Source organism: Saccopteryx leptura, chromosome 2 (genome assembly GCF_036850995.1).
Source record: "Saccopteryx leptura isolate mSacLep1 chromosome 2, mSacLep1_pri_phased_curated, whole genome shotgun sequence".
NCBI lineage: Eukaryota > Metazoa > Chordata > Mammalia > Chiroptera > Emballonuridae > Saccopteryx > Saccopteryx leptura.
Window position 1 is genome coordinate 265,580,393 of NC_089504.1, and position 12,358 is coordinate 265,592,750.

The 12,358-nt window shown below is 46.5% G+C and overlaps 1 protein-coding gene across 2 annotated transcripts in view; it reads left to right on the forward strand.

The window, feature by feature from the left end:
• Nucleotides 1-12,358, forward strand: part of LAMC2 (laminin subunit gamma 2) — a 70,430-nt gene that overhangs the window by 37,309 nt on the left and 20,763 nt on the right. For both annotated transcript variants that reach the window (XM_066361695.1, XM_066361696.1), the window contains 7 exons: nt 1,494-1,629; nt 4,731-4,829; nt 7,224-7,360; nt 8,492-8,614; nt 9,437-9,626; nt 10,342-10,454; nt 11,764-11,982. In XM_066361695.1, the coding sequence (XP_066217792.1) occupies nt 1,494-1,629; nt 4,731-4,829; nt 7,224-7,360; nt 8,492-8,614; nt 9,437-9,626; nt 10,342-10,454; nt 11,764-11,982 (1,017 nt within the window). The remainder of the gene's footprint in view (nt 1-1,493; nt 1,630-4,730; nt 4,830-7,223; nt 7,361-8,491; nt 8,615-9,436; nt 9,627-10,341; nt 10,455-11,763; nt 11,983-12,358) is intronic.

Below are 12,358 nucleotides of genomic sequence, written 5' to 3' on the forward strand. Positions count from 1 at the left end.
TCCTGAGTCCTCAAGTGCATGTGGATGATATGGACATAAGTCCTGAAAATGCTTATTGGGACGCAGACTTGAAACCCAATTGTTCCCAGAACCTAAAAGTAGCTCATGATATGGGAACTGGGGCAGGTGTTTTTTATATTAAGGAGACACTTTGAAGACCTGGTGCATTTATTTTGGAAGTTTTGAAATATGACATATAGTAGTTATGTTTACAATAAGAGCCTGTGAACGAAGCCTACAGATAATGTACAAACTACATTCTTTTTTGAGCACCTTGTGTGCACGGGAAATCAAATTAGGCACTTTATGTATTTTAGCTCAAAGCCTTACGACAGCTCTCCAAGGTATAGGTTGTTGTCCCCTCTTCAAAGAAGTGATGAAAAAGCAGCTTGCCCAAGGACATCAGCAAATATGTGGCAGAGCTGGTATTTAACGTGAGGCCTGTTGGACTTCAAAGCCTGGGCTCTTTTCATGACCCCCAGCTTCTAGAGCTGTGGTCTACAGATAAAGTCCTAAGCAAAATGGTGCTCCTCCAGATAATAATAGGTGTTGCCTACAAGAATGTCAAATACTGTTTGGATCCACTGGCACTAAAAAAGTTAAGCTTCATGCTTACCGAATGTACTATTATGTTATAAATCTTTGAAAGATTTAGTACGTACCATTTCCCAAACGCTTTTGAACACAGAGTGCCTATTTTCATGAGATGACTGTTAATAACCCTCAGAAGGGTGTTTTATAGAGTAACATTTGGGGCTATTTGGGCCAAACCCAAAAGCAAAATACAGTCTTCTTCCTCTTATAAAAATAATTCATTTCTGGAAAAAAAACTGTAGAGGGAGTTTTGTTAAGTCAAAAGTAAAATTTCCATTCATTTGAATGGGGGAAAAACTATGGTTCTGAGTCCCAGATCGATACCCATTTGTGTTCAAAACAGCTAAATTATATTAAAGAGGTATTTCTTCTATTGAATGTTACCTGATTATAATTTTAAAAAAAGTTTTTTTTTCCTCTTTAGCTCTGTTTGCTCTTTGTAGAACAGTGAGTAAGGCTGTCTCTAAATGCCAGCCCAACAAACAGTCTCTCTTTAATCTCTTCTTGTTAAATGGTCTCTTTTCTTCGATCCTGAATACTACCCCGGCCTACTCTGTCTTTAACTCCCCTCAGAACTCTCCTCCCTTGGCTCCCACTATCCTGAGACTTCTTCCCGCTTACATAGTACTTCCTGTTGAAAGGAGGCAGATACATACATTAAAACGCTTTCAGGAATCATATTTCCATTCCTTTCTCTGAAGAAGACATAGTTGGCCGTTAAAACTCTCCCTGGTAGGCAGATTGGAAACTCAGAGGATGTGAGAGTTGCTAGAGGCAGCAGGTGGTGGTTATTCCTTAGTATTTATTGTCACCCACAGGGTGATAGTTGCTTTCCTAAACATCATATAAATTACATATTTCTTCCTCTTCTTTCCTTTCCCCTACGTTGTTGGTTACAGGTTCTCTCAGTGCGCGATGTGACAACTCCGGACGGTGCAGCTGTAAGCCAGGTGTGACAGGAGACAGGTGTGACCGATGTCTGCCAGGCTTCCACACACTCACTGATGCCGGGTGCACCCAAGACCAAAGGCTACTGTAAGCTTCTCACTCTGTGACCACCCTCCGCCCTTTCTGCTGCCTCCACCATGAATAACGACAATTATATTAACATGTGTGACCACTTAGAGTTCCTGAGCACCTACTCTGCGCCAAACACTGCTTTGAGAACTTTGTGTGGGTTGTCTCATTTAACCCTCCCAATGACCCCAAGAGGTTGGGATTACCATTGTACTCATGTTGAAGACAAGAAGCCTATATCATGGGTTTAAATAAGTCACCCAGTGTTACTGGTGAAGGAGGACATAACAGTCAGGCCCAGAATTTGGCTGAGGAGCCCATGTTCTTTACCTTGACAACTGCCCCCTTTTAGATGAACAAAGATGGAGGTCAAGAGTCTTCCAGTTCTTATCCCAATGAACTTGGAGTGGAGAACTTTTTTTTTTTTAATATGATGACACTGTGTCTTTTTTTTATTTTTAATTTTTATTTTATTTATTTTTTACAGAGACAGAGAGAGAGAGTCAGAGAGAGGGATAGATAGGGACAGACAGACAGAAATGGAGAGAGATGAGAAGCATCAGTTATTAGTTTTTTGTTGCGACACTTTAGTTGTTCATTGATAGCTTTCTCATATATGCCTTGACCATGGGGCTACAGCAGACCAAGTAACCCCTTGCTCAAGCCAGCGACCTTGGGTACAAGCTGCTGAGCTTTGCTCAAACCAGATGAGCCCGCACTCAAGCTGGCGACCTCGGGGTCTTGAACCTGGGTCCTCTGCATCCCAGTCCGATGCTCTATCCATTGCACCACCACCTGGTCAGGCTGGAGTGGAGAACTTTTGTGTATAACTTTAATCCCTGTTAGTTTGAAGCAACTTCTGTTCCTCTTCAGAGTCTTTTCTGGCAGAAGGCAGAAGGCAGAGTGGACGTTGTACATCACATAACCAGCCTGTGGACACAGAGCTGGCATGGCGTGGGGGTGGCTGGGGATGGGGGGACTTGCAGCGAAGCCATTAGCTGAAGGCTGTCTGAGTGGCATCACGTCCCCGTGGCCCACTTTCCCAGCTCCTCACCCATGTGAGAACAGCCCTCCAGCCATGGTCTGTCTCAGTGACCACGGCTCACCTAGGCCAGTAGGACCCTGCAAGACCCCCCACCCTCCCCGCCCTCAGTCATAGGCTTCCCCTCGACTCCTCTCCACTCTCCACTCTCCCCGGGCTCCCTGCACGCCAGCCACACCAGCCTGCCTTTCCTCCTTCAAAGGAGCCAAGTGTATGTGACTCAGTGACCTCACCCTCGGCCTAGAGCACTGTCCCTTCACCCAGAGCCACACTGGGCTTCCTGGGGCTCCATCCCCACCCCATCAATCTGCTCACAGAGGTCTTCCCTGGCCAGTCCCCACCCCTCTGTGTCCTACCTCTGTTGTCTGACTTCGAATCTCTTGTTTTCATGTCTATCTGTCTGTCTCTCCCACCTGAATCTGAGCCCTGTGGTGGCTTTGTCTCGTTCATTGCTGTAGCCCTTAGGAGGAGGCACGTAGAGCGTACCCCAGCTCGGCTACAGCCGCCATCTGCTTCATTGTCGTTGCTGTTCACTTATCTGCCCCGCCTGAGACTCCTAGACAACAGGGGAACTTCCCATGTCTTACTATGCCCAGCGCTTAGCAACCAGCAGATGTTGTATAGTGTTTGTCACAGGGTCTAGATAAGTAGTCGGAGGGGCTGAGCCCGGGAGGAGACCTGGGAACTGAAAGGTGGAGTTGGGAGAGATGCCTTCAGGAAGCCTGACAGGTCTTGGCACCCGATTGTATGAGGAATGTACCAGAGAGGAAGAAGTCAAATTCAAGTTTGGGCAGGAGTTGGATGGGGTCATAGGGCAGTCAGAGGAGGAGCTGAGCAGCAGAGAAAAGGTGACACACTTGGTTTTGGACCCAGCAGAGAAAAGGTGACACACTTGGTTTTGGACCCAGGAGATATAAATACACTAGAATTGTGTTGTAGACTGAATGATAGAGACCAGTGCACTAGTCACTAATCAAAGCACTGGGCTGCATGTAGACGAGGAGATTGTGCCAACATTTTAATAACAAAAGACTTTATTGAGACAATCTGGCCAAAAAAAAAAAAAAAAAAAAAAAAAAAAAAAAAAAAAAAAATCAGCCAAACTCAGCTATTCTACTTAAGAGATATGAAAACATATATCCGTACAGAAACTTGTACACAAATGTCCATAGCCACATTATTCATATAATAGCTAAGAAGTAGAAACAACCTTAAGCGTCTATCTGCTGATGAGTGGATTAACAAAATGTAGTATAACCCATGTGATAGGATTTTACCCAGCCATACAAAGAATGAAGTACTGATGCATGACATGGCATGGATGAACCTTGAAAACATACTGAGTGAGAGAAGCCAGACACAAAAGGCCACATAGCGTATGATTCCATTCATAGGAAATCCACAGCAGCGGCACAGCCACAGAGACAGGGAGCTGATTCGTGGGCGCCTAGGGCTGGAGGTCAGATGGGGGATGACTACTAAAGGGCCCAGGGCTTCTTTCTGCAGGGATGAAAATATTCTCAAGTTGTAGTGATGGTGGGTCAACTCAGAGAATCTACTAAACACTGTTGAATTGTGCAATTTAAATGGGTGACTTACCTAGCATGTGAATTACACCTCCAGAAAAGTGCTACCAAAAGAACTAAATGAGCTAAAATAGCATATAGTTGGAATTGATCATGATGAAAGCAGACATCCCTGAATTAAACAATAGAGAAACAAATGATAATTTTCTTTTTTTTAATGTCAACTGAACCAAACAGTCAACCAAACAGCTTAGTGATAAATTTGGTTTACGTTCTGGCTCAAAGCCCCCTCTCTATGTAGGGGTAAGGAGCAAACAGTCATGGGCTGGCCACTGCCCTAGCCCACAGGTGGAGTAGCACCAGCATAGACAAGTCAGTCCCTAAAGGGCCGGAGAGGCAGGAGTGTGGACAGGGACAGCCAGGAGAGGCCTCACTGAAGAGGAAAGATTTGCTCAAGTTGGTGACATTTGCTTATGAGCGCTAGATCTTTCTGTGTTTAGTTGTAGAGAGTTTGGAAACACATCCCTAACTTTTTTTTTCTTCTTTCCTAGAGACTCCAAGTGTGACTGTGACCCAGCTGGCATCTCAGGGCCCTGTGACACCGGCCGCTGTGTCTGCAAGCCGGCTGTCACCGGAGAGCGCTGTGATAGGTCTGTGTGAACTATGACCTTACGAACTCAGCAGGGAGAGACCCTTGGCAACTAGCCTAAATCATCCTCTAGTGCAATTATGGAAAAGGGACACTAAACAGATGTTGGTGACCTTCTTCCTGCCCTCTGTCCTCAAACACTAGGCTTTTTTAAAAAAAATTACAACTGAGCCCCCACATCTCCCTGGGCTCCATGCTTTCGCTGTGGCCTGTTCTCTTCGCTTGCACCTCGGCAGAGGCACAGGGCCCCAGTGCGTCCTCTTGCCAGCTGGCTGCGAATTCCAGGTGCTCAGGTACAAGATAGTATGCAATAATGAGGTCACATGACTCAGCTTGCTCCCAGAAAAGGCTTGACCTAATTAAACATGTTGGGAAAATTCAAGTAAGGGGCAATCTCGCAGTGCATGGCCATATTTAACCATTGTGTGCAGAAAAGGGTCCGCCCAGGGCTGGCATGGCGGCTGCATGCACACACACGAATTGGGGAAGGGAAGAGCCCTCTGGGCCCGTGCCAAGCTTGGGCAGGTGGCCCGGTGAGGCGAGCCCCTCCCTCAGCTGCTGCTATAGGACATTCCTTACATACAGACTGCTCAGACTTAAAACTGCCCTCCCCAAGATGGTTGCGAGCAGAGGGCTTGGCCCAGAGGTACAGGCTTCCTCCTCGTTTCCTTACAAGTAAGAAAGCAGTTCCCTGGCGCCCTGCCAATCACTTCTACCTGGGCAGAGGACATGCCAGGCACATTCTGAGCTTGGATTTTCAGGGGGGCTCTTTGCTGCTGAGGGGGAGGTGGGAAAACACAGCTGAGGGGTTAAAAGAGGAGTCACTTTCTGAAAACGTTTCTAATTTCAAAATATAACAGAGAAAGAGAAAGCCACATAAAACCAATGGTGTCAGCATCACCCATTATATAAAATAGACTTTTGCTAAAAACGTGCTACCCCCGTGACAACACCCTCCCTCCTTCCTAGAAGCAGCCACCACTCTGACTTCTAGGGCAGTCCCTTCCTTTCCCTCGTAATCTTTTATGTAAGTGTGTCCCTATAAACATGATTATTTAGTTTTGCCTGATTCCTTTTACTTTCTTCCCCTTCGCTCCCTCCCTGTGTCGGGCCCTCTCCACCCCTTCTGGACCCCCCTCCTCCTTTCCTTCCTCCCTCTCTCTCCTCTTCCCTCTTTCCTTCCCTGTTTTTTAATCTCTTCATCTACAGGTTGCCTCCATGGAAACCATAATGACTTTTTAAACCCTTGCCCTATAGAGAAAAGCCATGCTTATTCATTTCCAGCTGCTCCCTGAAGCATCACGGCTAACTTGCTTTCTGTGATTTTGCACAATGAACATGCTCCCGGCTTAGACCAGGAGAAAGTAGAAAAGATCAGACATCATAGTCTCTATGTGGACTAAGGACTAACCCACAATATTGTCCTGATTTCTAAATCAGTGGGTTAGACCACATGATTTAGAAACAGGTGTACTTGAGTTTGAATCTTGCCTCGGCCACTTACTAGCTGAATGACCTTGAACAAGCTGCTTAACCTCTTTTGGTCTCTTCCTCCAAGAAAACGGGAAGTAACAATTTATATTTTATAAGGTTGTAGTGAGGATTAAATGAGAGAGCGCACACTGGGGGCCTGCCATCTCATTAAATGCTAAATAAACGATACTTGAAACTCTATTATTATTTCATGTAAAAGGATGTAGTAAACTTGAACAGCAAAATAAAAAGTCCTCCCAGCTTCCTTCCCTCTTCTCTGTGACCCCAGCCTTTGGGACTTGTGTGGCAGCTGTGGCCCTCAGAGAAGCCCCTGGACCACTCGAGCTGGGAGAGTAGAACTCCAGCCTATACTTTGCTTTTGTAGGGAGTCTCTAGCCATCCTTTGTCATATCCTCAACCCTCCCTTCCCCAGTGGGCCAGAGCCCTGGAACAGGGGCAGACATCATGGGCGACCCCTAAGTGGTCTTGGGGAAGGTCAGTACAGCTGAGTGGGTGCTGGGGCTGGAGCACTTGCTTTTCTTTCCTGGCCCCTGCCTCTACCCTTTTGTCCCCATTAAGCTCTTGCTCCAGGACAGTGCCAGCTCTGCACAGCCCCGTCCCCACCCCACCTCATGTTGTCCGTGTGACCTCTACTCAGTTCCTCACCAGGAATGGGAAAAACCGCTAAGTTTTCCAACCATTAATTCAAACGTGATTCTGCTCTACCAGAGGGGGAGAGAGTGGCTGCTTCTTGTGCTGTGTCTGCGGCAGTCTGAGAGTGGGGGTGGTACTTAGTATGTAGCACCTCTGGGAATGAGTAGGGCCGGTGGGAGAGAAAGTAGAAAAGATCAGATGTCGTAGTCTCTTTGTGGACTAGGAAATAACCCACAATATTGTCCTGATTTCTAAAACGCCGCTGCAGGTGTCGACCAGGTTACTATCACCTGGATGGAGGCAACGCCGAGGGCTGCACCCAGTGTTTCTGCTACGGGCATTCAGCTAGCTGCCGCAGCTCTGGGGACTACAGTGTCCATAAAATCACCTCTGCCTTCCATCAAGGTGAAGTACTCTGTTTTCTCGAATTTTGTTTTTACACTGTACAGGGCTCTGTGCTTCCGGACAACCACCTCGCCATCCATAGGATGGGATTCTTGAGTCATCGTTGGCAAATCTCTTGTATCTTTTAATGTACAGTTTCTTTATAGGGTAATAATGCAGACCCTAATGTCTTGGAAAAGTCATAGCTGAACCATTGACTCATACCAGGGTATGAATAACTTAAAAGAATAACTAACAAGAGACTGAGTTTTGCCTGACCAGGCGGTGGCACAGTGGATAGAGCGTTGGACTGGGATGTTCAAGAGCCCAAGGTTGCCAGCTTGAGCGTGGGCCCATTTGGTTTGAGCAAAGCTCATCAGCTTGGACCCAAGGTCGCTGGCTCAAGCAAAGGGGTACTCGGTCTGCTGTAGCCCCACAGTCAAGGCACATATGAGAAAGCAATCAATGAACAACTAAGGTGTTGCAACGAGAAACTGATGATTGATGCTTCTCATCTCTCTCAGTTCCTGTCTGTCTGTCCCTATCTATCCCTCTCTCAGACTCTCTCTCTGTCTCTGTAAAAAAAAAAAAAAAGACTGGGTTTTCATCCTCTGCATTTCCCATCCTCATCTGCTTCATAACCACAAAGAATCATTCATTGGATTGGGGGAGGGGGCTTATAAGCATCTTCCTGGAATGCACACTCACTAATGCAGCTTTCACATACATTAAATGACTTAATTATGTGAAATTAGTTCCCAAGCTACAAAGCACCATGAAAATATGGGAGATTGATATGATTCCAACTTTCCATTTCTCTTTAATCATCCTCGACCCACTTCCCTCATGAAGGCCAGATTGTTACTGTAAATAAAATCACATTCCAAATTGCAGGCAGATGAAAATGTGTTCCCTTCTTATGAGAGACTCAAAGACAAGACGCCACAGCAATGGTGGGGCAGAAGCAGGCGAAATTGAGACCCAAGCAGAGAGGAGCATGGGAACTTTTGAGGACTGTGCATGAGCATGGAAATATTAAAAACAAAAACCCACTTGCTAATCACGGCTAGGACTTTTAGGCAAGCAAGTCTTGCCTTGTTTATCTGAATAGATGGTTTGTTCAAATGCAGGGTGGTTTGATTTGTCTTCCAGATGTTGACGGCTGGAAGGCTGTCCATAGAAATGGGTCTCCTGCAAAGCTACACTGGTCACAGCGCCACAGGGATGTGTTTAGCTCAGCACGACGATCAGACCCTGTCTATTTTGTAGCTCCTGGTATGTATGGTGTTTGTCCTATAGAAGCCAACCTAGAGGACTGGGAAGTCAGGATAGAAAAATGGAGTTGGAGAATGTGAAAACCATATCACTTAGTGCTCAGGGAAGTTGTATCTCCAGAGGATGGTTGGGGCTTCAGCCCAAGTTGAAAAAGTCATGACACAAAATAGCAGAACAGGGTGCCCAGGCAGTCAGACCATGGGTGAGGTTCCTACTTTAATCAAAGGGAAAGTTTCTAGGTTTCTCACCAAGACAGATAAGGACTATGGTCCAATCTGTGGGTCTGTTGAAAAGCAGATGGAAAAGCAGATATATATATATATATATATATATATATATATATATATATATATATATATATATATTATCCTTTAGCTAAAGCATTAATCCTTTTAGCTGTTAAATGGGAATAATAATGCCCACCTCCAAGAATTATTGTCATCCAATGTGATGATGTTTGTGAAAGCATTATGTAGAACTCTAAAGCATTGGGTAACAAATGGCACTATTACCAATGAACCTGGGATCTTAACTTACTGGTCTATCATAGGGCCGTGCCATGAATCATCTAATAGATGGAATTGTCTGGTAATGAGGTCCTTTCAGCATTTCAGTAACTAGCCTGTCTTTGTAGCCGATAGCCATGTGGCCACGTCCAGTGCCGTGAACTGGCTCTACTCTGGAAGGGTGGTTTAGGACAGGGTTCTGGGTAGATAATATAGGACCCACCAGAAATGGCCAACATTAGTGTGCTAACTTGCTCACTTGTTTGCTTTTCCAGTTTTGCAACTGATCTCAATCTCTTCAAATTCTGTTTCACAGCCAAATTCCTTGGGAATCAGCAGGTGAGCTATGGGCAAACCCTGTCTTTTGACTACCGTGTGGATAGGGGAGGCAGACACCCATCTCGCCACGATGTGATCCTGGAAGGTGCTGGTCTGCGGATCACAGCCCCCTTGATGCCACTCGGCAAGACACTGCCTTGTGGGATCACCAAGACTTACACATTCAGGTGAGAAGAGAGGTGACAAGTGGATGGAATAGAACAAACTGTGACCGCAGCCCCGTTCCTTGTTCATTCATTCAGTCATCATTTGATCACTCAACAAGCTTTTCCAAGCACATTTTATGTACCAGCCATGGTGTTATGTGCTGAGACAGGACACGATCCCTGCCCTCAAGCTCCTGCCAGGCCAGTGGAAGAGAAAAATAAACAAATGGTTACAGTGCAGCTTGTAAGTGATGAGCTAGGATAATTAGATGGATTAGAGGCAGAAGGTGGAAACTGGCTTTGAAAAGAGTTAAGTGAAATGTGCTTCGATACATTATTTAAACAACAAAACCATAAATGAATGGTGGCCCCTAAGGACCAGAGTTGAGGATCAGAGCTCCTTGAACTCAGAGATGTTTCTAATATTAGGTTTTATGTGACCAAGAATAGAAAGTGGTCTCCGAGGACCTGGACCAGCACTGGAGCCGTGAACCCTGGGGCTCGGCTTCCTGCACTGGGATGCCCTCAATCACGTCCCCTGGGGCTTGCACTTCCCACGGAGGAGAAGGGGCCACGTTTGCGCTTACAAGGGTGTGGCTACTGGTCCTTTTCCCCCTCCCTAAGCAGGGACTTGGCTGTTCCCACATTCCTGGGCATAGTTTGTATCAGGGATACAAATGATAAGATTTGAATGATAAGACTTGGATTTTTAAGCTTTTGGTTTCAAATCACGCAGATTAAATGAACATCCAAGCAGTAACTGGAGCCCCCAGCTGAGTTACTTTGAGTATCGGAGGTTACTGCGAAACCTCACAGCCCTGTGGATCCGAGCCACCTATGGAGAATACAGTAAGTGACAGGAGAAGGGAATTTCCCTCTTCCTAGGTTTTAGTTTAATTTGCTTGAGCTCTCTAAACTCAGCTACCCTAAAGAGTAGATAAACTACTCGATGGTTGTGATGTAGAGTCTCTACGTTAAAAGTTTTGATTCTAGAAGAAGTTATTAAAAAGGAATGTTTCTCTAAAAAGAGGTCAGCACCAAAGAAGAATAGAGGATGCTACCTTGCTAAGAGAGTCTCCAAATTTAGATGAAAGCTGATGATTTGAAGATAATCTACACTAAAATAAATCTCCTTCCCTTAGTTAGGAGATGGTACCTGTGACACAGACCTCCTTATCCCTCGGGTGGCTTTTCCTTTGGGATTACACTCAGTGCTGCCATGTTCGGACATCATCATGTATTCTGTTCATTCCTTTTGTTGAACTTCACACATTGGGTGCTTCTGATCCCAACTGAACTTACTTAAGCGAGAGTTCCTTCGTCTTGTTAGCACCCACGTCAAGAGGAAGTGTGTCGCCTGACCAGGCGGTGGGGCAGTGGATAGAGCGTCAGACTGGGATGCGGAAGGACCCAGGTTCAAGACCTCGAGGTCGCCAGCTTCAGCGCGGGCTCATCTGGTTTGAGCAAAAAAAAAAAGCTCACCCAAGGTCCAAGGTCGCTGGATCGAGCAAGGGGTTACTCAGTCTGCTGAAGGCCCACGGTCAAGGCACATATGAGAAAGCAATCAATAAACAACTAAGGAGTTCCAATGAAAAAACTGATAATTGATGCTTCTCATCTGACTCCGTTCCTGTTTGTCTGTCCCTATCTATCCTTCTCTCTGACTCTCTCTCTCTGTCCCTGTTAAAAAAAAAAAAGAGTAAGAGGAAGTGTGTCTGCATGCACCCCCCCCCCCCCATGTCACTGGTGCAGCGAATAAAGCAGAATGAAAGTGTTTCCTGACAACGCACTGAATCTGTACTATGTGCCAGGCACATTATAACAAGGGCAATGTCTCCTTTAATTTTTACAACAAACATGGGAAGTAGATCGCACTGTTGCTTTTACAGTTGAGGAGACACAGTCATGCAAAGGTTAGGTGACGCGCCCAATTCACACTGCTCATGAGGGTGGAACCAGAGTTTAAACTCTGGTTTTTCTGACCCCAGAGCCCGTGTGCTCAGTCATGACGAACTGCTGCGCCTCCACGCAGGGCACAGGGAGTGAACGCTGCCTGTCTGTGATAGTGACTTAGGAAAGATAGAATCCACAGAGAGGCCTGACTGTGAAGCTTTAGACCTCACCACTTGCTCCGTCTAACCCATTCTCGCCATTGCAGGTACTGGGTACATTGACAACGTGACCCTGGTTTCAGCCCGCCCCGTCTCTGGAGCCCCAGCCCCCTGGGTTGAACAATGTGTGTGTCCTGTTGGGTACAAGGGGCAGTTCTGCCAGGAGTGTGCTTCTGGCTACAAAAGAGACTCAGCCAGACTGGGACCTTTTGGCACCTGTATTCCATGTAACTGCCAAGGGGGAGGGACCTGCGATCCAGACACAGGTGAGTGAAGTGAACACCTGGACCTAGGGGGTGGGGTGGATGCAGGTGGGTACAGCCAGGTGACTGGGGTCTCCCGGGGATGAGATAGAACTGTGTAAGAAGGGCTCTGTCCAGACTCATTTCGGAGATGGGAAGGGATTAAGGAAAGTCGGGCTGGAGGCGGGGAAGATGGACACGGTGCTTTGTTACAACCGATCCTTTTCATTGTGGAAATGGCAGGAGCTGGTGGGAAAGGTGCTGGGTTACAGGAAGTGGCTCTCTGGGTCAGCGCTGGGTGGGAGTTGGTATTGAGTTGCAAGAATTGTCTGGGGAGATCAAAGGCACCATCAGGGCCTAGATGAATGTGCCGGCACTTGGTCTCAGGCCATGGGGGCAG